The 24545-nt window shown below is 66.3% G+C and overlaps 5 protein-coding genes across 6 annotated transcripts; 2 read left to right on the plus strand and 3 right to left on the minus strand.

Moving 5' to 3' along the window:
- Positions 1-2: 2 nt before the first annotated feature.
- On the minus strand, positions 3-10183 carry CHLRE_01g022100v5 (uncharacterized protein). The gene is made up of 12 exons (XM_043058491.1): positions 9472-10183; positions 9145-9355; positions 8481-8772; positions 7789-7854; positions 7017-7667; positions 4702-6750; positions 4537-4608; positions 4073-4190; positions 3701-3874; positions 3179-3361; positions 2125-2762; positions 3-1931 (listed from the first exon to the last, which is right to left on the minus strand). The coding sequence occupies exons 1-12, from the start codon at positions 9530-9532 to the stop codon at positions 975-977; spliced, it is 5472 nt and encodes a 1823-aa protein (XP_042928405.1). The 5' UTR covers positions 9533-10183; the 3' UTR covers positions 3-974.
- A 262-nt stretch (positions 10184-10445) lies between these two features.
- Positions 10446-16191, plus strand: CHLRE_01g022150v5 (uncharacterized protein). Its single transcript, XM_001689471.2, has 11 exons — positions 10446-11079; positions 11215-11686; positions 12098-12270; positions 12507-12579; positions 12760-12823; positions 13109-13225; positions 13427-13543; positions 13744-13905; positions 14096-14392; positions 14659-14820; positions 15089-16191. Exons 1-11 carry the CDS (start codon positions 10749-10751, stop codon positions 15317-15319), a joined length of 2199 nt encoding a protein of 732 aa, XP_001689523.1. The 5' UTR covers positions 10446-10748; the 3' UTR covers positions 15320-16191.
- A 197-nt stretch (positions 16192-16388) lies between these two features.
- On the minus strand, positions 16389-19333 carry CHLRE_01g022200v5 (uncharacterized protein). The gene is made up of 4 exons (XM_001689912.2): positions 18956-19333; positions 18570-18704; positions 17842-18107; positions 16389-17538 (listed from the first exon to the last, which is right to left on the minus strand). The coding sequence occupies exons 1-4, from the start codon at positions 19178-19180 to the stop codon at positions 17355-17357; spliced, it is 810 nt and encodes a 269-aa protein (XP_001689964.2). The 5' UTR covers positions 19181-19333; the 3' UTR covers positions 16389-17354.
- An 87-nt stretch (positions 19334-19420) lies between these two features.
- Positions 19421-22532, minus strand: CHLRE_01g022250v5 (uncharacterized protein). Its single transcript, XM_001689913.2, has 5 exons — positions 21836-22532; positions 21417-21527; positions 21004-21150; positions 20452-20631; positions 19421-20201 (listed from the first exon to the last, which is right to left on the minus strand). Exons 1-5 carry the CDS (start codon positions 22346-22348, stop codon positions 19899-19901), a joined length of 1254 nt encoding a protein of 417 aa, XP_001689965.2. The 5' UTR covers positions 22349-22532; the 3' UTR covers positions 19421-19898.
- A 91-nt stretch (positions 22533-22623) lies between these two features.
- CHLRE_01g022283v5 (uncharacterized protein) lies at positions 22624-24544 on the plus strand. Of its 2 annotated transcripts, none has more exons than XM_043058492.1 (4): positions 22624-23208; positions 23526-23659; positions 23957-24214; positions 24368-24544. In XM_043058492.1, the coding sequence occupies exons 1-3, from the start codon at positions 22660-22662 to the stop codon at positions 24033-24035; spliced, it is 762 nt and encodes a 253-aa protein (XP_042928407.1). In that variant the 5' UTR covers positions 22624-22659; the 3' UTR covers positions 24036-24214; positions 24368-24544. The 2 variants fall into 2 exon arrangements, with proteins under 2 accessions (XP_042928407.1, XP_042928406.1); XM_043058493.1 differs by having other exon boundaries at positions 23957-24203.
- Position 24545: the final 1 nt, after the last annotated feature.

Consider the following 24545-nt stretch of genomic DNA (forward strand, 5'->3'; position numbering starts at 1 on the left):
TGCACGACGTTCTTTTACACGGCTTCATTCCCTCCGTCCATAAATCGTGATTTTGTATACGGTACACAAGCGAACTCCACACCTTGACTCGCGTAACTCGCAGAATGTAACACGCCTGCCTGAACAGGGGGCCCTTGAACCCCCGCCAGGACTTCCCGGCACGCTTGTGCTGCTGGTATTCCGCAAACCACTGCAGCAGAAGCCCCTCTCGGGTTTTCGGGGCCAACGCAAGACCCCCGACACGCGGCTCTCTCCCGCACACGCGACACACGCTTCGCGCTACCTCCTCAGAACTCCCTCTCTGCGCATCTTCATACACGACCCGGACAGTACAATACGGTACAGGCATGCCAAACTCGTGTCGAGGTGCACCGCAGCGGATATCGAGAGCCCGCTTGACCTCTCCAGCGGCTTCTTCATCCGCTTCTTTACTTAGCATACACGCACCGCCGTGTGTTGGTGCTTATCCGATATTACACCCCTCCCTAGCGCTACTAATTGCACAGCCACCCTAAATTACTACAACAGCATACCGTATAAACTACACAAGCCACACGTCACGGGACGGAATGGCCCACACCCGAAAACCTGCACTGCCCAAATCAAGCTCCGAAAGTACATCCGCAGTCGTGCGCCTCCTGCCGCGCCTCCTGCGCCCGCCGCTTCCACACACGCTTATCCTGCACCAGCCTGCGCCCGCACACATAAATCACCCGCCGCCCGTAATTCACCCGCCACCCTTAGTTACATCCCACGCCGCCAAAGCCCCTTGCCGCGCCGCCTCTCCCCCCGCCCTCGCGCCGCCTCTCCCCCCGCCCCAACCCACCAACCTGCCGGATACGGTACACACATTACACACGGCCACGTGACATGTCACACACGCCCCGCCCCGCCCCGTCCCGCCGCGCCCCGCACCCACGCCGTCTTTCATGGACGGATACGCCCCCTGGAGGCCCCCGCGACCGCCGCCGCGCTCACTCATTCCAGAACGCGCCGCCGTTGGCGAGTGACTCCTCCACCGCCTCCCGCATGGCCGCCACCTCGCCCAGCAGCGGCAGCCGCAGCTGGAAGAAGCACGTGTGCGCAGACAGCAGCGGCGGGCCGCGCGGCGGGCTCCGAGCAGCAGCGGCGGCGTCGGCGGCGGCCACCGCGGCGGCGGTAGCAGTGGTGGTGGTGCGGGTGGTGTGGGAGGCCGGGGTGCTGGCCCCGCTGGCACTGCTGGCAGAGCTATCGGCGCCGTTGTGCGCGCCGCCGGTGCCACTGCCGCCGTCGGGTTCCTGCGCGTCGGCCGGCAGGTCTGGGGCGCCCAGCGCCACCGCCATCTCCTCAGCAGCCGCACCCGCAGCCGCACCCGCAGCCGCAGCCGCACCTGCAGCCGCAGCCGCAGCCGCGCTGGGCCCGGCGCCCACGCCACTGTCGCGCCGGTCCCCGCCCGCAATGCCGCCACCAGCACCGCCATCACCAACAATGCCGGCGCCCTCGGTAGCAGCCGCGGCCGCCGCCGCCGGCGGCGGCGCTGCCGCCGCCACGCCGCCAGGGCCGGCGCCGTCGATGCTGCCGCTGAGACTGGCAGCGCTGAGCTCGCCCACCGGACCGCCCGCCACAATGCCGCTGTCCACGCCCTGCCCCTCCTGCTCCCGCTCCTGCTCCTCCCGGCCCTCCCGCTCCCGCGCCTCCTGCTCCTCCTGCCCCACGCCTCCTGCGCCTGCTCCCTCCGCCGCCGCCTCCTCCTCCTCGTCAGCTCCATCGGCCGCCAGGCCGCTGCCGTACACGCCGTCGCCGCAGCGCGCCGGCACCAGCTGCAGCTGCTGGCTGAGGTGTCGGAAGCCGCCGGCGGGCAGGTGCGACACGGCCGTCCAGAAGTGCAGCAGCCGCCGGCGCTGCTCGGGCGCCAGCTCCGCCACCACGGCCCAGAACGCCTCCAGCGCGGCCTGTGCGTGTGTGTGTGTGTGTGTGAGCTTGTGTGCAGGGTGGTGGCAGGTGCGGATGGTAGCGTTGGCGCGAGGTGCTCTGCAAGACACACAATACAGCCGCAGCGAACGACGATGAACCCCACACGTCCTTCCGCCCGCACACACATGCACGCACAACCCGACTCAAAGCCGCCCGCACCCCACTCCTCACCTTCTCTTGCTCGCTCTTGAATGCGGTGGCGCTGGTGGCGGCCCGCCACGCCGCCACGTCCAGCCTACCCGTGTCGCCCCCCAGCCGCTCGTTGAAGGCCGCCGGCGCCACCGCCCGCAGCCGAGCCGCCAGCACGGGCACGCCGTCTTCGTCGCACGCCAACAGCGCCTCGCTCACACCCAGGGCCAGAGCCTCCAGCGCATCCATCTCCACCTCCTCCCACCACACGCCGCCGCTGCTACTGCCACTGCCGGTGCCGCCGGTGCTGCTGCTGCTGTTGCTGCCACTGCCGCCACTGCCGTCGCTACTGCTGCTCCCCTCCCCGCCGCTGCTGCCACTGCCGGCAGCACCGGCAGCGGCAGCAGAACCACCGCTGCTGCCGCTGCTGCTGCCAGCGCCGCCACCTGCGCCGCCACCCGCGCCGCCACCCGCGCCGCCACCCGCGCCCGGCTCTGCGCCCAGCAGTGCCGCGCCGTGTGCCGAGCTGCAGCCCCAGGTGCAGTAGAAGCGGACCAGGCGGTCCAGGTAGTCGAGCCGGTTGGTGGCCGTCACAGCCTGCTCCTCGCCGCCGGGCAGCAGCGGCACCTCATGCGCCAGGCCCAGCGCGCCGGTGCTGGCCACGAACGTCAGGCCCAGCGCTGCAGGAGGCAGGGCAGCATGGATGAGGGATGGGAGGGACGGGAGGGGGAGGGCAGGGTAGGGCAGGGTAGGGCGTTAGGCAAGGGTTGATGGGGTAGGGGAGTTGTAGGTGTGGGGCTGGTGCAGGGGGACCCGTCAGCACTGGCGAGAGGGCTGCGCTGCCTGCAAAAGGCCGGCGACACACTCTCGAGCGAGGCGGCCTCGTTTACAGCATCAGCATTTGAGAGCGTCCAATGTCCTGTGCGTCGATGCGTCTGGCGAATAAAGCTCCCGGCCCCCCTCTACCCCATGTTCCCACCCTGCACTCCCCCTTGCTTCCTCATGGAATGGTGTACAGCACCCCCACCCCCGCCCATTCATACTGGGATTATACTACCCGCCCCCAATCCCCAACCCCCCCCGCCGCCTGCCTCACCCTCCACGTCCGGCGCCGCCGCGATCTGGCCGCAGGTGGCCGCCACGCGCGGGTCAATCTGGTGCAGGTCCGCCAGCCCCAGCCGCGCGCGAGTGGCGCCGGGGCGGCCCGGGTGCTGCAGCAGCTTGTACAGCGCCGTGCACAGGTGGAAGCCCAGCGGCACACGCGCGCGCATGGCCAGGCCTGCGTTTTCGTGTGTGCGTAAAAACATCAAAATCGTTCATGTGTGTGTGTGTGTGTGTGTGGCGCTAAAAGCAGGGAGGCGCTTAGCAGCCTAGCCAGCTGCGGGGCGAGCCAGTACATGCGGCGCTAGGGCTGCACGAAGCACCCGCAGCACCCAGTGCCAGCGACGGCCGCCGCAGCTTTCAGGCGGTGGCCAACCCAGCTTGCAGCCATACCCTACAGCCTCATCCCCACTCCCACTCCCAACCGCCCCTACCGCCCCCGGCTCTCAACCGCCCCAATGCCGCCACCCCCCCCCCCGCCTCCGCCCGCCCGCCCCCCCCACCACATGCTGCTCACCCAGCACCCGTCCCGCGAAGTTGATGAGCTCCAAGTGGTCCTCCTGCCCCTGGCTGAGGCAGCCCGCAGCCGACAGGTGCAGGCAGCGCGGGTCGCCCTCACACAGCCGGAACAGGCCGGCGTTGGGGTCGAACACCACGCCCGCCACCTCCGTCAGCCACTCGCGCAGCACGCCTGCATGGCAGGTGGGCAAGGCGTGCAGGTGGTGCAATCGGGCGAGGCTACGAGCTGGAAAGCGAGCGCGCCAGGACGCCACAGCTTTGCTGCGCGGACCCTTAGACGCCCTGCAACCTTGCTCGATCAATGCCCACTTACTCCTCACCGCCGCCCCCTCCTCGCCGCCCCCCCTCCTCACCGCCGCCCCCCCCTCACCGTCTCCGTAGGCCTGCTCGTCGTCGAAGCTGATGCAGATGCCCTCGGCGCCCAGGCTGTAGCCGTCGTACTGCATTAGCTCCGACACGGACGTGCCCAGCAGGTCGGAGCGGCTCACCTGGGGGCGGGGGGGGGGCGGGGGGGAGATGAGGCGGGCGAGGGAGGTAGGGACGGGCAGGCAGGGACAGGCAGGGACAGGATGGGACAGGCAGCGAGAGGGGGGGCTTGTCCTCGCTAATTTGAGTAGGAACTCCTGCGGTGCAGGTACAACCCCCAACCCGCCCTCCCCCTCCCCCCCAACCCCACATACATACACACATACACACACACACACGCACACACACACACACACACACACACACACACACACACACACACACACACACACACACACACACACACACACACACACACACACACACACACACACACACACACACACATACACACACACATGTAGGCACCTGCAGCACGGGGGCGTCGTAGTCGTCGTCCTCGTACACGTACGACAGCGGCGCCAGCAGGTTGTCCAGCACCTGCGGTCCGGTGCGCAGGTGGGGGTTACATTCATGATTGCTCAAGAAGTGAAGGCGCAAGACATAAACAACGACGCGCAAGCTCGCACACACCTGCTTCTGGTACGCCATCGCCGGGGGGGAGTTCGCCAGCCGCGGGTGCCGCCACACGCTGCGCTCGCACAGCGCTGCCAGGCTGCGGCCGCCGCGCCGCCCGCCGCCGCCGCGGCCGCGGCCGCGGGCGCTGCGGCTGCTGCTGCGATTGACCTCGGCCAGCAGTTGGTTCACGAGGCAGGGGCACAGGAAGGCGCGCCGCAGGCCCGACACAATAATCGTTCGTGTAGGCGAGGCCGCGGCCTGCGGCGAGCCGGGCGCCGCCCGCACCTCCAGCTGCGGCCGCGCGTCCCCAGGGGCTGTGGCTGCGGGTGCAGGTGTGGGCACGGGTGTCGGTGCGGGCGCCGGCGGCGCCGGCGCAGGCGCAGGCGCGGTTGGCACAGGCGCTGCCGCGGCCTCCGCCGCCGCCGGCGCCTCCTGAGGCTGGCTTGCCGGCTGCGGCTGCGGCTGCGGTTGCTGCGGGGTGTTGGACAGGGCCATGGCCGTGACGGCATACAGCGCCGCCGCCGCGGCCGCCGCCGCCGCCGGGTCGCCGCTGCGCAGCTGCATGCTGGCGGCGGCGGCGGCCGCCGCCACAGCCATGCTCGGCGCCGCCATGGGCGGCGGCGCCGCGCTCCCGACCTCTAGCAGCGCCGCCGCCGCCGCGGCCGCCCCGTCTGTTCCCAGGGTCTGCGCTTGAGCGGTGCCGTTGCTGCTGGCCCCGCGGGACGGGGAGGGTTGGCCACTGTCCGGCGCAGTGCTGCTACTGCCGCTGCCGCCGCGAACGCCGCCGAAGCTTTGAGGGCTGAAGGCGCTACTGCCGGGGCTGCCACGGAGCATGGAGGAGGCGGAGGAGAGGTTGGTGAAGAAAGACATGGCGGACTGGTCGGGCGACGTGGCCAGCGACGCCAGGCCGGGGGTGCTGCCGACGGAGCCCCCTGCGGAGGCCGCGGCCGGCACGGGGGTAGCGGGGCTGGCGGGCGCCGCCGCCGCCGCCGCTGCGCGCGGCGGCGTCGCCGGCGGCGGCCGCGGCGGCGGCATTGCTCCTGGCGCCTCCGGCGCAGCCTGCGCGCCTGCACCTGCGCCGGCGGCAGCTCCGCCGCTGCTTGGCGGCGGAGCTGCCACCTGGGGCGGAGGTCCCGCCGCGGCAAACGCCGTCACCGCCCGCTCCTCCGCCTCTTCCTCTTCCTCGCCGCCGCTGCCCGCCAGACTGTACACGTCGCAACAGGCCTCCAGCACCGACCCCACGTCGCGGAGCCAGTCCAGGCAGGGGGGCAGCTGCTCGAACGCCCGGGCGCGTGGGCAGCGCCACCGCCGCCGCCGGCCCGCGCGGCCGCTGCTGGAGGCAGCAGAGGTGGAGTCCGAAGAATCCGAGTTGGAGTCCGACGAGTCCTCGCTGTCGCCCTCGTCATCCTCGCTATCGCTATCATCGCTGCTACTGCTGCCGCTGCTGCTGCTGTTGTCGCCATGAGCATGTTCGTGCTCGTGGTGTCCGTTGGCATGGCCGTGGCCGCCGTCGCCAGCCCCCGCGCCGCCAGCAGCAACCGCACCCTCCGCACCGGCGGCGGCAGCGCGCGTTGCTGCGGCACCAGGAGCACCATCAGAAGGAGCATTGCCGCTGCCGGTTTCGCCGCTTCCTGCGCTGCTGCCCCCGGCGCCGCCGCCTCCGGCACTGCCGCACGCTGTGTGGGCCTGCACGTGCAGCTGCAGCAGGCAATTCAGCCACCGCGCCAACATCGGCAGCTCCAGCCGCTCGCGACCACCGGCGCCATAGCCGCCGCCTCCCGCGTCGTGCCCGCCGCCGCCGCCGCCGCCGCCGCCGCCGGCCTCATCGTCCAGTGCGCCGCCGCCGCGCGCCGCCACGCCGAGCTCCTGTATGACGTGGAAGAGGCTGCGGTGGCAGTCCCAGCTGCTGGGTAGCAGCCCCGCAGGCAGCAGGCCCGCAGGGTTGGCGGCGGCCGACGCGGCAACGAGTGTCGGCGTCACGCCCCGGCCCCCGGCCCCGATGGCGGCCCCCAACGCCGCTGCAGGAATGCCGCCGCCCAGGTCCAGCAGCCGACCACAGGCGTCCTGGCGAGAGAGTTTCGGCAAAAGGTCACACGGCGCGCCAACGATAAGAGCAACGCGGACACGCAGCTTCAACTTGCCTTGGGCACCTACTGCGCTCCACGGCTACATACACACCGCCACACACAGCACTCCACACACAGACACTATCTCGTGTTTCCTAACACACACACTACATCCGTGCACTACACCCAACCCATCATCATCCAGGCCGCCGTCTACCCTTCCTCTTGCCCTCCCCCCCCATACACGCCACCCACGCCACCCACCATGAGCTGCATGACGGCATACGGCTCCAGCGCCGCCGCCGCCACCAGCCGCAGGTCCCGCACACCCACCGGCGCCACCGCCACCGCCGCCGCGCCCCGCTCCTGCTCCTGACCCGGCCGCGCCGCCGGGGGCGTCGCTGCTTCAACCACCGGTGCTACAGCCGCGGGTGACGCTGCTGCTGCCGCTGCTGCTCCTGTTGTTGCAGTAGGTAAGGCTACAGGCGGCGTGTACTCCGCCAGCATCACCGACAGCTGTGAGTCAAAGACCGACAGCTGCTGCAGCGCCGCCGCCGCCCGGGCCATCGCCTTGTCCAGCAGCCGGGCCTGCGCCGCCAGCGCCGCCTCCCGCTGCCGCCCGCAGCGCGCGCGGAAGCCGCCCATCGGCGCGCCGCGCCTGCCGCGCCGCGCCACCACGCCGCCCTCGCCGCCATCGCCCGCCCCTGCCGCCGCCGCCGCCGCCGCCGCGCCCGCCGCTCCTGCGTCTGGTGCTGCTGCCGCCGCTGCCGTGGCGGTGGCGGCGTCGTGCGGCTCCTGCAGTGGGCTCGCTCCCCCCATGCGCACGCATGTCTGCAGCTGCAGTGCGCACAGGGCTGCGTACAGGGGGCCGCGCGGCGCAAAGTCGGTTGGCAGGTCCAGCAGCTCACTCAGGGCCTGTGGGGCAAGAGCAGGAAGGGAGGGGTGCAGGAGAGATCGAGTAAGCGGTTCTTTCTTGGCTTCCAAGTTGACCAGGCCACCCCATCCGTGCCCACCACGCACACCCGTACCCACACACCTGCATGATCCGCTCCGTGGCTCCGGGCTTGTCGATGAACAGGCTGCGCGCCAGTCGCACGGCCACCTGCGCCACATGCACACAGCGTGTGTTAAAGAGCACAAGGAAAACATAACGCGTAGGACAGTGTTGTGTGTGTGTGTGTGTGTGTGTGTGTGTGTGTGTGTGTGTGTGTGTGTGTGTGTGTGTGTGTGTGTGTGTGTGTGTGTGTGTGTGTGTGTGTGTGTGTGTGTGCTTCAGACGCCAGCTGGGCCCCGCCGCTTACACACCGCGTCAGAGCGTTTGCACTGCCGCCCGTGCTCTTGCGGCCGCAGCGCCGGCCAGCACCGGGCACTCCCACCCCGCCCAGCCAGCTGCCCCCACACCGCACCACTGGCGCCATGACCTCTGGGCGCCTCGTACTGTATGGTGAGCACGCCACCGCCCCTCACGCCTCCCGCTCTCCTCCTCGCTCTATTGCATGGGGTTCGGTTTAGTTTGGGCTGGTATCTACAAAGCCCCTGAGCTGGCGCCTGGCGGCACCTGTCCTACGGCCTACCGACGGCCACGACCACGTGAATAAGACGAAGGGACACTACTGGCGCGCGCGTCTTGCATTTCCGTGACTGGGTGGGCTTTCCGATAATGATGGGGATTTTTCAATGGGCCCGGGCACATAAACCCCACGCACGCACACACACGCCCTCCCTCACCGGCATCAGCTCGCTCTCCAGGGCATCCGTCCAGCTGGTGAAGGTGTACGGCAGAAGACACACCTCCGCCGCCGCCTCCGCCTCCGCAGCCAGCCGCCCCGGGCCCGGCGGCAGCGCCAGCGCGGCGGCGGCCCTCAGCGCCACCTGACGCACCGTGTGCCGCGGGAGGCCCCGGCCGCGCGACTTGCAGCCGCCCGCCGGGCCGGCGCCGGCCCCGGCCGCGCGACTATCAGCCGCCCGCCGGGCCGCGGCGCGTGCGGCCCTGCCGACGCCGGCGCCGCGTGAGGAGGGGCTGCGGGGTGTTGTGGGGGAGGATGTCATGGCGTGCGGGGGCATGGGTGGTAGGCAAGTGCAGGTGGGGATTGGGATGTGGGGTGGGGGATGGGGATGGGGGAGAGGGGAGCGCGTGCGGTGCAAGAGCACGGGATGCGGTGGCTTGAGGTGTGTTTGAGAGGGCAGCTGCGGAGCTGCATGCCCAGGTGAGTCGCGTCGCAGCCGATATGGGAGGCAGTGAACTCAGGGGGGCGTAACGGTGGTGGCGACTGGCGAGTGTGGGGTGGGGCAGGCTGGGTCCCCGTGAGGGCAGCAGGCCGCAGACCAGACCGGGTGCCGGCATCTGCCCCCCTTCCCCTCCCCCAACCCCCCGCCTGCTTCCATGACGCACCTGGACCTGACGCACTTGAGCCGGACCGCCTCCTTGGTGTCTCCGGGCGTAGTAGGTCGGTGCCAGCGCGCCAGGCACGTCGCCAGCGTGGACGAGGCCGGCAGCGTGACGCGCTCCAGCTCGAACACGAGGTGCTCCGGGTCCTCGCCACCTCCGACGGACGAGGCCACGCGCTGGGCTAGGCCGCGAACCGTGAGCGATGGCCATGCGACTGCGCGGGAGCAAAAGGACGCGCCACCATGAAAGCGCACACGTCGGCACCAGAAAAGGGCATGCGCGCCAAAGGAAATCGCGAGAAGCTCTGCCTGAGCTCGCGCCTAGACTCACCCAGGCCAATAGTAGTGCTTCCTAACGTCACAGATACGGGGAAGAGCGCCTGGCCGGCCATCCTCGGCAAACCAGACGCTGAGCAACCGCTCTGGTGCGAGCCCTGCGCTTTCCTTTCAAAGGTTATGGTGGCGATGAGCTAGAGCTATGCAGCTTCCAGCGCTTCGAGCTGCGTGCTGCTTCTGGTGGATTGCATTTAAACCCCGTGCGATGCTTCTTCGTGCCTTCAGCCTCGGGGAGCGTCCAGGTTATCCGTATGCGGTCCTGGTGTATACATGCCTTTGCTGTGGGTTCACAGATACGAGCTGCCCTGGGCCCATGCTTCCATGCGGCAGTGATGCGAGAAGAGGAGAAGCCCTAGAGCATGCGCGATGGGGCGCCACGCGCGAGGATACCCGTGCTTGTGCCCCCGCCCCCGCCCCCCGCGGCTGTCAAAGCTTTCCAACTGTAATCCCAATGCTGTAGGTAGAGTCTGCAGCCACTTGCAGCCATCGTTTCCCACAGGTGTAGGAGGCGCCAACTGGCGCCAATCCCTGCAAACCAGCCTCTGGCGCTATCTGCAAGGCTACCTGGCCAAAGCTCATCGGGCGGGAAGCAATTCTACAACCTGTCCTGAGATGCCTGAGGCGAGCCAATCAAGGAATTCCTGCAAACCACGGCTGTCGAAGCACTAGTGTAAGTCAAGGTGTAAATGTAAATTGTGTGTCTCACGATGTCACCTATCCTGCCTGCCGAGAGAGTCTTTTAAGCATGTCTGCACGTACACGGCAGTCTTATGCGTATCCCGTTAGGTGTCAATGGGGCCCGAAAGAGGGGACCTCGCACGGACACGTGTACCGTACGCTGGGGCGCGGGCGAAGCGGGCGGGGGGGCGGGTCGGGCATGTCAGGGTAAACCCGACCCGCGCCCACCTCTAGCGTGCGAAGGAAGAAGACATGCGAGAGACAACTGTGTGGCAATTGTTGATCTTCATACCTGTTTCTGGGTGCTCAGCGAAACCGCCCCTCGAGTCAATAGTAGTCGTCAAGCGACGCAGAAACGCTCTACATACTTAATGTTGGCACCATAGCAATTTGGTCAGCTTGCACAGGGGCTGCCTTAAGAGCGATACCTCATAAACCCAGAGGTCAGACCGTCCTGGACCGTCGAGCTTCTTTGACAGCTAGCCGTAAAAGACCCGTCAAATATTAGGTATAGCATCTAAATGGTAGACACATCAACGACTGGGCGTTGACCGAGCTGAACTCGGTGACACTTTCTTAGAGCAGCTCCCAAAGATGGCGCTCACGAACGCCATTATCGCTGCAACCCGTGCACAAGAGCAAAATTTTGATGAGGACTCAGGGCGAATGCGCGAAATCGGCGCGGCCCGCGAGGCCCGCGGCGAGGGCCTTGCCAAAGGCCCCGGCGGTGGAGGAGGATATGGCAGCAGTGGTGGAGGTTTCGGCATCGTGCATGCTAGGACTGCCTCAGAGGTGGCGAGTACCGGTCCGTCACAGTGGGCGCTACTGCAAGAGCGCATTACCGCAGCTCAGGGCTCCGTGCCCGACCCGGCCTCCGACGACGTGGCCAGGTTGATGCGATCCATCTTCATGCAGCACCTAATGTGTGAGTGAGGACTTGTCGACACGGTCCGCGCCAGTATAGGACAGGGTGGGGAAAATCGGGTCGCTCGCCACGCCACGCCACATGACCCCGCACGTCTGACGTTAGTCTGTCCGCCTCCGCCCCGAATAACCGCAGCTGGCGCGCCTGAGTACTCAAAGTACTTCAAGAATGACATACGCATGATGCAGCAAGAGGCGGAGTTGCAGAAACAGGCGGCCAAGGAGGCAGAGGCCTCGGCATCGGGGCACCGCCGCATGTCCACGGCGGGCGGCAGCGCCGGCGGCGCTTCCGATGCCGCCGGCAGCCCATACAGCGCTTCCGCAGGCAGGACAGCATCGCAGCCGCAATTGCGCCCGGACCACCACCACAACGACCCGCCGCCCAACATATTCGCGTCTTTGTACCGCCCCTGCAAGCACGCGCTGGCGCGGTATCGCGCATCGCCGCTTCGGGCCAAGATATACCTGACGCTCTCGCACCCCGAGTACAACGCAGTCGCATTCACGTTCGGCATCTTCGTCATGCTTGTCATCCTGCTGAACACGGCTGTGTTCTGCATTGAGAGTGTGCCGCGCTGGGAGAACACGCCGCTGTACGACCGGCTTGTGTGAGTGACGGCGCGGCGTCGAGGGAGTTTCCGGGAGTTCGAGCAGTAGTTTATGGGCCGGGAGGAGGAGTTGGGTTTGGGGTGAAAATGCACATACAGTCATTGCCCATGGGCAACCAGCCACACGCTGAGGCCGTATTGATGGCTGCGCTGATTGTCTTGGGGGCCTCTGCCTGCCATTCCCGCCTGCCTCCCTCCCGCTTTGTAAGTCCCCAGCGCTCCCCTGCGGCGTCTTGTCGTTGCAACCCCCTCCCCACGCCGAGCCGCCTCAACCTCCTCGTCCTCCTCTCCTTCCTCCTGCTTCCCGTCCTCGACCCCTTTTTCCTGCAGCTTCTCCTCGCAGCGCTACTGTTTCCCTATGGGATTGGTTCAGAGTTAACCCCCTCCTCCTCGCCTCTCCCCCCCGTGCAGCATCGTGGACTACGTGTGCCTGGGTATCTTCACGGTGGAGTTCGTGGCGCGGCTGGTGACGTGCAGCAGCCTGACGCACTTCTGGCTCAACGCAATGAACTGGATCGACTTCTTCGCCATCGCGCCCTTCTACCTCGAGCTCATGATCGTGGGGCCGGACGCAGGAAACCAGGGTGAGGCGGACCAACCTTTGGTGGAGGCAGCTGGGTGCGGAGATAGGGCAGGGAGCGGGGCTTGGGGTGCCTAGGCACTGATGAACTGGTCATGATGACCGCGCCTAGTGAAGGGGCTGCGCGGCGTGACACGCTACCTGTAACTGAAAGCGATGGGTCGCTGTTGGCGAGGATCCTGCTCCTGACCTGATGCTTCGCGCATCCGTGCTGTCCTCCCCTCTCTCCCCGCGGCGCAGCTGCCTCCCAGACGCGCATCATCCGGGTGCTGCGCCTGCTGCGTGTGCTGCGCCTCATGCGCGCCTCCACCAGGTGCGCGGTGCGCGGTGCCGGGGGCGTGGGCGTTGGCGGTGCGCCTTGGCGTGTGCGCGGCTCCGGTGGTGGCGCGCACCGTGCTTGTTGTGGTCGGGGCGTCCACGCTCTTGGCATTTCCCTGACCTGCTGCCTGTCTCTTCCCTCCCTCTGCCTCCGCTCCGGATCTTCGCCGCGCAGGTTCCGCAACCTGCAGGTGGTGGTGGACGCGCTGGTGGCCAGTGGCGACGTGCTGGGCATGCTGGTAGGGGCGGGCGGACTAGCAGGGCGGGCGTGTGTGTGGAGGAAAGCAGGGAGGGAGGGATGGAGGGGATGGGGTACACTCGCTGCACGCGCGCAAAGGTTGACGTGTCAGGCGCCTGCCTCGGTCTGGGGCTAGCTTACTCGCCGTGATCGATTGCTCCTGCCGCTCAATGGGATGGACCGTTGACCTTCCGCCTTGCCAAGTCATCCCGACAGCCCGTTGGTGCGCCTCTTTGTCATCACCACTACCTCGTCATGCCTGGATCGCTCCCGCCTTTGCCCCCAGGTGTTCCTGCTGCTGGTGCTGCTGGTGGTGTCGGCCACCATCATCTACTTTGTGGAGCAGGCGCTGGTGGAGGGGTCCTGGTTCGACTCCATACCGCTCACCATCTACTACATGCACGTAAGAGCGCCGCTTCACCGGGCAGGAGGGGCACATGGGGCGGGCACACGGCCTGGCACGCGGTTGGTTGTGCGGGAGGCCAAGCGTGTGCTCCCTGACCGCGTAGCCCTGGCAGCTGCCAGGACCTATGCGCTGCACCTCTTATCCACCACCCTCCTTTAACCCTGACCGCCTGCCATCGCGGTCCCCCCGCAACCCCAGGTGACACTGACCACCACCGGCTACGGCGACTTCTATCCCGTGTCGGCCTGGGGCCGCTTCATCGCGGGCGTGTTCATGCTGTTGTGCATGGTGACGCTATCGCTGCCCATCAGCGTGGTGCGTGCGGGGGAGCGGGAGCAAACAGGGAACAGGAGAGGTGGGGAGGAGGGACTGCCAGGGGCAGCGACGAAGGGTTGAACATGCTAGGGTTGAGAGTGCATGGGTTGAAAGGGACATGGCCGGTGACGAATGGCATCGCAATGCCGGTGCGCTCATTGCAACACACACCTTGATGCGAAATGAATATCCCCAAACAGATCGGCGGCAACTTCTCCAACATGTGGGGCCGCTACACACATATCCGCGACGGCATTGAGCGCAGCGGCGTGGCCTGGAGCAACTTCATCAAGCTGCGCGGCACCGCCACGAAACACTGCGCGGCCATGGACGACCTCATTGACATCATAAACCGCGTCAAGGTCGGTGGATAGGAAAACAGATCGCCGCTGCGGGACTGTAGATGGCATTCTTGCCGGTGCCTGGCTTCCAGCGCGCCGCGCACGCTCGTGCTCTTCTTTCTCATCTGTGGTCTTTCTCTTGGATGCCGCCACTTGCGCGACCACTGCACCCATGCCCACACCTGACAACGCGCGCCTATCTGTACCGCAGTGCGCGCTGGAAGACGGCACCCGCGGCGGCGGTGCTGTGGGCCAGCCGGGCGCCGACGGCCTCAAGGCCCTGGTGGACGACCTGGCCGGACTGCAGTTCGAGCTGGAGGCCATTAACACCCGGCGAGGCAGCGGCAACGGCGGGGCAGGTGGCAGCGCGCACGGCCCCGGCGGCGGCGGGCAGCAGGGCCAGGGGCAAGGGGCGCCGGATGAGGTGCGGCTGGCACAGCTGCGCGGTGTGGCCGCGTCACTGCAGAAGCGCGTGGAGTCGGCGCGGGCGCAGCACGCCGAGCTGCAGGTGCGGGTGGCTGCAGGCCGTTGGGTCCTGGCAGGGTACATGTTTGCTTGGAGGGCTGGCAAGCGTCGACCTATTATGCGTGGACGTCTGGGATGGTTGACTGCCACGCCGACACACTACCGTACGCATCTTCCCTGGCGTTCATGTGAACAAGAGCGCACCGGTTTGGCTGTAGCGCGCCGTACGTGCCATTCCTAATTGCTGCTCCCAACTCGAGGTCAACACTGTGTTTGAGTATCCTATTATCACCCTCGTCCATCCGCCAGGCGTTGCTGCACGTGTCGGGGCGGCTGGTGAGCAAGGACGTGACTGAGAAGCTGGACAAGCTGCACGGCCTGCACAAGGAGATGGCGGGCTGGGCGCTGGACGGCGGCTTCATCGCGGGACACGCCGGGCTGCTGCTGTCGGACCTGAGGGCGCTGCGTGAGGTGCGCACGGGGGAGGGTGCGCGGGGTTGGGACGGGATGGGATGGGATGGGATGGGATGGGATGGGATGGGATGTCGAGTAGGCCCCACCATCGTGCCGTGCCAGCCCGGGGCGGAGGAGGATTGGTGGGCAACCGATGTCGCCAGCACAGGGGCTCCTGGACGCGAGGCCCTGCGCAGCAGGCCTGGCGGTGCTCCTATGGCCCGCTGCAGCGTCCTCTATCCTGTGGCGCTGCTGTAACGCCGCACGCACGCACATACGCACGCAGGTGGTCCAGGAGCACAGCCGGGCGCACGGCGACCAGCTGGAGGGGGACGGCGAGCACGGGCACGAGGCGGTGGACACGAACGGCCGGCGGTCCCTATTCGGCTGGGTGGGCGGCAAGAGCGAGCGGGCCGACGGGGACGGCGACGGCCCGCGCCAGCTCGACCCCGAGTCGGAGGAGGAGGAGGAGGCGCGCGCAGCAGGCAAGGACCCGCCGAAGGCGATCAAGGTGTAAGGCGCGTGAGGCGTGTTTAAAGAAGGGTGGTGGGGTGTAGCAGGGACGGGGTGAGGCTGTGGTGCGTGCGGGGCTGCGTGCGGCGGCGCGATTTACTAGGACATGCCACATGGGCTGGAGCATGGTGGTAATGAATGCCTGCGCACGCACGCCAGCGCAAAAGCCGGTGCAGGAACGCTGCGGTTGTCTTCAGGCATTGGCGGGCGTACACTCCATGCCTTGGCACGACACACGGCGGATGAAGGCTAGGTAAGCATGATGGGTTTCGTATGAGGACTGCCGCTAAGAGCTGCTGAGTGGCGGAACAACGGCATGGAACTGCGATGCATAAGTGCACTTGTGGGGATCATTGCGCCATGACACGCACCTGAAGCATGGCTGTGTCACATGTGGGCTGATCTGATGACCGCACGGACACGTCTACCGACCGACACATACCGTACAGAGGACATCATTTTGATACATGGTGACAATGGACTGTTGCTGTCGTCTCTTTAGTACTGACTGTGGGACATAGGTCTGGGTTTGCATGTTGGCAACGTTTTGGTTGGTTCAACTATGGATGCTGCCCTTCGCAAGGGAGGACAACCGGGACCACCAACATGCAGGCAGACGGATATCGCTTGTGGCGTGAGGCGCAGCGTACATTGCGGGATACAGGGGTTGGGGCGTGGGTCGCAAGGTGTTCACGCGAAAGAGTTTATGGAACGAACTTGAACGGTACGGTCGGAGCAGACTGAAGGCTGGCATTTATACATCTGAGCTCGAAGAGGTTGTATCAGTACGGTAATGCAAGCGTGCATGATTCATGCTTCTGACCTGTTATGTGCTTGGACGGTACTGACGCTGTACGTATGTAATCAAGTCCGACGAAGCTTAATCCCCGCATGCCATGGCTTAGACACGCTTACTGAGCGGAATTCCGTTCCCAGCCTGTCAGTCGTTCGAGACGATGCTGGGCAAGGTGCTGGATCACGTTGCAGGGGGGCGGATGCTGGGCCCGCGTGAAAGGCCGGGGCCGGCACGAGGACTCCGAGACGATGCTGTGAGGGGTGCTCCGAGACAATGCTGTAAGACCGTGTTACATGAAGTGACCAGGTTGTGCGCATCTCGGCTTAACAGCCAGCCCGAAGCTCCTGTGGCTTCCCCGGGCTGAGCCCAAAGTCCATCCTTTGCAAGCCCCTGGCAGGACCCTTCGGAGGTCTAGAAGCGCAACACTGCGCATCAAGCATCCATCAGGCTACTGGCACGGCTAGCTCAGTCCGCGCCGTGCATCCACGCCACAAACAGCACAAGAGATTCACCGAGAGTACGACCGACTCGTATGCCGTGCAGCGGCCACAGCGGGCCACGCGCAGACTCGCTGGCTGGCCTCTGCAGCCTCCAGGCCGGAACCCCACGCTGTACCCCCCCCCTTCAGGCGCAGGCGCACATGGCTGCAGTTCGCACTGCAGCGAAGGGACGAGGGGCTTGGGAGGGAAGGGACAGGGCGGGGAGTGAGCCCCGGGCCGCGAGCGGAGGCTGCGCTGGGATGCGGGCGTCCGGCGGGGAGCGGCTGTCCCCTGTCCTGCGAAGGTGAGGATGGCTGCTGGGTGGATAGTGGTACGCTGCCCGTGCTCCAAAACCACGGCTGCTGCTGCTGCTGCTGCTGCTGCTGCTGCACCGGGCCGGTGTGCTGTCACAGCCTATGGCGGAGGACGTATGACGCCGCCACGTAGGGGACCACACCGCAGCCGACAAGCCGCCGGGGTGGCGCACGTGCGACGCCTTGGGCGTTACGGGTGCAGTCCGAGCGCCTCGGGCTTGACTATCGTACGGTAGTGGGGGGCCGCTGTGGCAGCGTGGAACGGGCCACGTGACCATGTCCCGTGTGCCCGCTGCCGTTGCCGCTGATGTGCGCTGCCCCCTACAGCCTCCTGGCTTGGGTGACGCGTCGCCTCCACCCGATCTGACTATATAATTTATGACCTGCACATGCTGTTCCATGTCTGCTCCGATGCTTCAGGAGTATCCCATGCGAGCAGCTCTGGCGCGCTCATACCGCCACTGCGTGCACCTGCATTTGCATCGGCGGCATGGTGGAGGGCACGCCACTGCCTAGGAACGGCGGTGGCATGCCGCCCGAGCCGCCGGGGAATGCCAGCGGGTTGACCATGACCTTACGCGGCGCCGAGTCGAACCCGATGGACTGGATCAGCATCTGCAGCACCTTGACCGGCCTGTGTGCAGCGAGCGCGAGCGAGGGCGTGTGCGGCATGGGAGGGAATGAGGGAGGTTCATCAGGCAGGCGGCAGGCAGGGCTCGGTTGAGCACGTCCTAACATGGCAGTTATGACACACTGCTGTTAGCCCGGAATGCCGCCAAGCTGTATGCCACGCACAGCACGGCACACGCACACACAGAGCCAGGCCCCTTCCCCTTGGGCTTATCTAACGCCGAGCCAGGCAGCCCGCAGCAGGTTACAAGACGCCGGCAGGAGGGCACGCCGCACGGGCCGGTGCCCTAGTCAGTCAGGCGCTCACCAGATGCGGGTGAAGATGGCCGCGAACAGCGCGAAGAAGACGGGCAGGATGATCCGGAACACCAGGTTGAGCGCGTTGGAGTGCTGCCAGTCCTTGCCCTCGCAGAGCGGTACCAGGTAAATGAGCGTGTTGGCCACGAACGCCACCGCCCAGGCGGCGGAGGTGTAGTAGGCGGCGCGCGTGACCTGGTCGTGTGTGGCGCTGGCGCGCGGCACGAACTGCCGTACGTACTGCAGCGTGAAGGGCACACGGAAGGCTATGGACACCTGTATGTGTGGGGGGAGGGGGGGTGGGCAGAGGGGGCGGCGGACAAGGGGTTAGGGAAAAAGGGGCATCAGCAGGGGGCCCAGGTGGGCGGGCTGGTGAGTGCGGCGTTGAGCAGGCGAGTCCGGGCGCAGGGGGCGCAGTGCAGCAGCAGCTGGCGTGTGTGTGTGTGTGTGTGTGTGTGTGTGTGTGTGTGTGTGCGTGTGTGTGCGTGTGTGTGCGTGCGTGCGTGCGTGTGCGTGTGTGTGCGTGCGTGCGTGCGTGCGTGCGTGCGTGCGTGCGTGCGTGCGTGCGTGCGTGCGTGTGTGTGTGTGTGTGTGCGTGTGTGTGTGTGTGTGTGTGTGTGTGTGTGTGTGTGTGTGTGTGTGTGTGTGTGTGTGTGTGTGCCAGGCAGCCTGCACCCCCCTCCCCACTCCGAAGGAGCAGCAGCTGCCCCGACACGCCCAGCCCGCCGCTACACGCACCACGACAAACGCGCTAAAGACTGAATTGGCGATGAAGGGCGTGTACTTGATGATGTCGTGTGTCTCCGCGTAGCTCATGCCCAACAGCACCGCGTTGACTATTAGCATGAGGATCTCGAACAGGAACGGCCATGACTGTAGGAGGGCAAGGCGAAGAGGTCGGGGCGTGAGGTCATGCCGGAACCGCCAGAACTAACGGAAGTCAAGTCCCGGGTACATTTGACCTCTGTACGCTGGCTTGGCAAACCCCCAGTGGGGCGTCGCTGTTGCTTCGCCTCCCGCCGTGTCATACCCCACTAGGTGCCGCCAGCTCCACCGGCCTGGATCCAGTTTGCCCGTGTCCCCTCTCCCCGCCCCACCCGGTGCCCCACCCCCGCTCCACTCACTCGGTAGCCTCCTGCGAGCCTGCAAAGCAGCCCAAATAGAATGATGCCTCCAGAGAATGCCGTCCCCAGAATGAAGGCGAGGTGGACGTGAGTGTCGTGCAGCGCCGTGGCGATGGTGTAGGGGATGAGCGGCAGGAAGATGGCGTTCACGCCGACCCAGTAGGGCGAGCATGCACCAGGTGGCTCAAACTGAGTCTCGCTGGATACGCGCTGAGTCGCCCACATCTTCTGCGGTTTCGCGAAGTCGCGATGGATGGCGGTCTCGCTCGCTAGCAAAGCAAAGGCCCCGATAGTAGCTGGGTCCTTTTAGTAATGCTTGTGAAAGCGCTAGGAGATAATGTCGTGGTGAAAATGAGAGGGTCGGAAGTAGCGCGAAATTGCTAAAATGGAGTTCTAAAAGCCGTGGAGCCTTTGCCGTGGTGTGTCGGCAGGCGTCCAACGGTGTCTATGAGGAGGCTAAGGAGGAGGGAGTGGCGGGCTGCAAAGAATGCAAATGGCGGAGCGAACAGTGCCCACCAGGCTGTCGTACGGTGGTTGGCCGCCCATGCCAAGTCCCACAGCGCCGCCTCTCCGCACCCCCGAATCCTTGGCCGGCCATATGCCACACGATGCACCTTACACCACGTCCTCCTATATCGCATTTAATTCAAGCAAGCCAGCGCGAGCCTGACCGTGCGTGCACTGCCGGCCAGGGCAGCCCCATCCCAATCGCCAGTTACGCCCCTAGGAGGCCACTTCTCGCCACCAGCACATCCTACCCTGTAGGCCACGCAAGTCCTACACTGGAGGCCATGATGCTCCTCACCCTGACAACCTCCTCGCCTATACTCCAACGCGGATCCGCCTCCACATCGCCACCCGTCCTGACCATCCTGCACGGCGCCAGCCCAACCACCAGTCCACCACCCACCACGCCCCCTCATCCCCTACCCCCGCTCGCCCCTCACTCGCCCTTCTTCCACTTGACGGGCATGTAGTCCGTCTCCTCGCGGTACATGAGGTACGGGTCCGTGGGGTTGCGCCACGCCGTCACGCCGGGGCCGTCGGGCGCGGGCACCACACTCACGTCGCCGGGCGCGGGCGCGGCCTTGAGCTCCTCAGCAGAGGGCACGTGCGTGGGGAAGGGCAGGCCCCAGCTGGCACGCAGGGCGGGCGAGGCCAGGCGGCTGTCGCGTAGGAACACGGATCGGCCCACGGGCCCCGGCACCTGGCCGCGCAGGTACACAAGGTTGCGAGCGGCGTCCACCTGCGCAAGGGGCGGGGCAGGGGACGAGGGGGAAGAGGAGGGTTGCGGTATATGCCCAAGCCCAACCAGATAGGCCCCAACTGGGGAGGGAGGGATGTGGGCAAAGCTGGGTGATATGGGATTGGAGGGCAACCCGTGCGCACGCCGCAGCCCCCCAAAGCGGGGCTCAACCCGACCCTCACGCCCCCTGAAACGCTGAGACCTCCCGCGCCGCGGTCCAAGCTGTGTCGTGCCGCGCCGCCGCCCGCACCTTGTAGACCAGGCAGTTGTGCACGGTGCGGCGCTCGTCGCCCATGCAGCCGGGCAGCTTCTTGCCCTTCCAGATCTTGCCCGGGTCCTGCCGGTTGCCGATGGAGCCCGGCGCGCGGTGCGACAGCGACACACCGTGCGAGGCGGGCAGGCCCTTGAAGCCCCAGCGCCGCATCACACCCTGCGGGTGACGAGCGAGGAGCAAGGCGTGGCGTGGCGTGGTGGGAGGTGGTAAGTCGTCAGCACTGACGCTCAAGAGGATGCGCCACTTTGCTGTGCTAGTGCTGCGGCCGCCGGCGGGAGCACGGCGCAGCAGCTACACTGCCCCTCGCGCTCACAGCAAGCTCTCCGCTCCCTTGCCGCGCCACTCCCTCGCTACCTCCTCGCTGCCGCCACCTTTGTCCAGCGGCCTCTCCCGGTTTTGTTTAGTTTGGGCTGGTATACACCCCCCCCCTACATGTCCCAGCCGCAGCCCTCACCTATCCCCTTCAGCCCCCCATCATCCCCACAGACTCCCGCTTTCCCCGCCCACCCCAGCGCCCCCGCCCCTTACCTGGAACCCCTTCCACTTGGTCCAGCCCGTCACGTCCACGCGCTGCCCCGCCACGTAGTGCGCCGCGCCAATGGCCGTGCCCACCGGCACCAGGGCGTCCTCGCTGACCTGCCACTCCGCAACCAGCTTCTTGAAAGGCACGCCAGCCTGAGGGGCCGGTGGGAGGAAGAGGTGGAGGTGGAGGTCCGTGAGTGTGTGTTTGTGTCAGGAACGCGTGGGGCGTGTGCGTGCATACATGAACATACGGGTCCGGCAGGCCGCTCGGGGTGTGCTGTTGCAGGCTGGCACCCAGTGCAACGGCCTATCGCACCAGTGCACCACCCATGTCGACCAACACCTCGGCCTGCCGCTATGGCGCTGACCCGAGCCGCGCCACCCGCCCCAACCCCGGGTCCCCGGCCCCGCCCTCGCACCTTGAGGAAGAAGCCCGCCTCCGAGGGCGACATGCACTTCTGCCGCTTGTAGCCGCTGCCCAGCATCAACGCGTTGTAGCCGTGCACCGGCCGCGTCTTCAGACCCACCACCTGTGCGGCGGGTGCGCGAAAGATAAGTGGGCCCGTGTGAGACGCATGCGCCTGTGCGTAAGGTATCGTACCGTATGTGTGAAGATGAAAGAACATGTGACAATGGCTGCATTGCCGCGCTGGAACCTGCGGCTGTGGCGACTACCCGCTAGAATCGGCCGATTTGCACCCAGGCGTGCAAGTCACTGTCGGCGTAGATGCTGGCACCAGCCCAGTGACTCCCGCGACCGACAGACACGCACCATTCCCCCTACACACACGCACGCCGCCCCGCACCCACGCGCACCCGCTCGCAGCCGCCCACCCACCTGGCACTCGTCAACCCACAGCACCGTCAGCGGCACGCGCACGCCGTGCTCGTCCCACTCCTGCGTCATGCCCGCCTTGGTGGCTATGCACCCCGTGCGCAGCGACGTGGGGGTCATGGGCCGCGGCTCCAGCTTGGGGGCGGGGGGCGGCGCCGGGGCGCTTCGCCGATGCTCCCGCGTCTTCTCCTCAACGATGGAAGCAATGCTGTCCGGAAGAGGGAACCGGGGCTTGGGCGGCTGGTAGCCGTAGCCTCTCCGCTGCTGCAGCTGCAACCCGCTGGCGGCCAGGCCCTGGCTGCAGAGTGTGCCCCAGCCGTCGGGAAAGCTGTGGTTTTCGCGTGTTGCCAAGCAGCGGAGGGACGTGCTGGCCAGCCCATGGCTTGCAGCCCGGCACGCATCCGATGCCTCTGCGCTGCTGGCAGCAGCCAGATCACCCGAATTTTCTTGTAAAGGCAAACCTCCGCTAGTCTCTATGCCGGTTGGGAGCGCACACGAGCTGCCAGTCGCGCTCATCGACAAGTACCTAGCGGGTAGTAGCTGTTCGCATAGCGCTATGCTTTGCGACGTGCCCGCAAGGGCGCCGCGTAGGACGCGGCCAAGCATTTGGGCGCTCTGAGTGTCGCGTCAAGTTTTGATGGCGCTTAAGGAGAGTGGGGTTCAACACGCCGAGTACATGGTTGTGCGGCACATATATGACTGCTATGGAATGTACCTATGAAAGCACGAAAGGAAGGTCTTTGGCGACGCCAATGCAGCGCCGAGTGTCAATCATTTGCCAAGCAGCCAACCCTGCGCAGTCAATACATAGGACATAAATACATACCATGTGGGCTTTACAGCGTATCGGCACGCTGCCGCATCCGCACACCCGCGCTTGCAGTCGGCATGACCCGCCGAATTCCGGAGTTGCTGCTCACACCGCCAATTCCTTTACGCGTCTGTGCCATTCAACATTACGTCACGCCTCAATAGCATCACACGTCGAAGCCAGCTCGGCGCCATTCGTCGGCGCAGGGCCTGGGAGCCAGCCATCCCAGGCTGCCGGCGTCAGCCCCCAGCAAACGGCAACACGCCAGCAGTCTGGCGAGCCCGTGTCGACACCAGCGACACGGCAGCCCACAGAGAGTGAAAATAGGAGATCAAGGCCCCACAGTGCGGCTGCAAGCAACAGCAGTGGAGGCGGTTCAGAAGGGCGTGAAGACGCTGGGTTACTAGGAGGCGGCCATAGCAGCGGCCATGGGCGCAGTGGTGGCGGCGGTGGCAACAGTGGCTCAGGGGGCGGCGGCACAGGGCCAGGGCCAGGGCCAGATGGCGGTGGGGACGACGGCGACGCCAAAGGGACTCCGGCGAACCGGTACCCTACTTGGCTACGGGTGAGCGGGTTGCGTAAGCAGCTGGCAAAAGGCTACGATGCCCTTCTTTGCTGGGCATGGAGAAGCCCGGGTGGGGCGGCTGGCAAAAGGCTACGATGCCCTTCTTTGCTGCGCATGGAGAAGCCCGGTTGGGGCGGGCCACGCCGTGTCCAGTCGCGTGGATCCATGTACATGGCCGTTGCTTGCCCACACGTTCGGCAGGCCGCACCCCGCATCTGGATAGTACCTGAAGCGTGGTGCTTTGGCCAGGTGTGTCGCCATCACTGAACGCCCCCGCACTGCCTCTTCCTGACGGGCCGGACCTGCCTCCACCGCAGGCGTGGCTGATCGCCTGCGGCGCCGTATACCTGCTGCTGCTGCGGCCGCGGCTGTTTGCGGAGCGGGATGAGCGCAAGCGGCACATGGAGCGGGAGGCGGCCGAGTTTGCCAAGTATGAGGAGGACTGGGACAGGTGCGTGCCGGCGTGCCCGCGTGCCTGTGCAGCTGGGTGACTGGGTACCTGCAGCTGCAGCAGGTGCTCCTCGGGTCGAGTGGAGCCGCTTCGCGGGGCCATTTATTCCTGCTGTGTGCTGTCCACTCTGGGCTTTGCGTCCACCCAGTAGCTCCGATCACTGGTGCCTGCATCATCGTTGAAGACAGTGGCGTAGGGATGGCCTTTTGAGGCTTAAGGACATGCTGTCCAGCCCGACCCACATGGCTGTTTCCTCTTGCTAGATGCATTCATGTTGCTGTCTTCCTCCCCGGACAGGCTGGTGGCGAGCTACAAGGCGAAGGAGGAGGGCGCGGGCAAGGGCGGGAAGGCAAAGCCGGCCCAGCAGCTCAAGTGATGAGCAGCTGGCGGGAAAGCAGCGCACACAGCGGTTTGGACTGCTCAAGAGCTGGCGGCGGCGGCGCTGCTGGCCGGGGGCCTGTCGTTCTTCACGTGCGCTTGGCGATGGCCGCCAGCGCATGCGCCGTGGAGCCATGGGAGCGCACTGCCTCCAGCAGGGAGGAGGGTGAGGCACGGGTGAGGGCTGCGCACCCTGGCAAGCGCTTGTGTCATCCGCGCTGCTCGACCCCGGCTGTCGGCAGACACACAGCGTTTTCCTGGATGTGTTCTTGCTTAGGCTGCTTGTAGTCGTGCGCTGACCCCACTGCTGCCTTCCGCCCCGCCAAACAGGCCACATGGAGGAGCCCGACGGGGAGCTGTGCCCCCGGGGAGGGGAGCTGTCGCGTGCAAACACAGAGCTGCCCCGGTTCTATGGAGCAGGAGGAGTGGCGGCAACAGCCGAGGGCAACCATATTGCTTTTATCCGATGGCCGCAGACCCAAACCAACTCTGTAACACGGATGAAATG

Source organism: Chlamydomonas reinhardtii, chromosome 1 (genome assembly GCF_000002595.2).
Source record: "Chlamydomonas reinhardtii strain CC-503 cw92 mt+ chromosome 1, whole genome shotgun sequence".
Classification (NCBI taxonomy): Eukaryota; Viridiplantae; Chlorophyta; class Chlorophyceae; order Chlamydomonadales; family Chlamydomonadaceae; genus Chlamydomonas; species Chlamydomonas reinhardtii.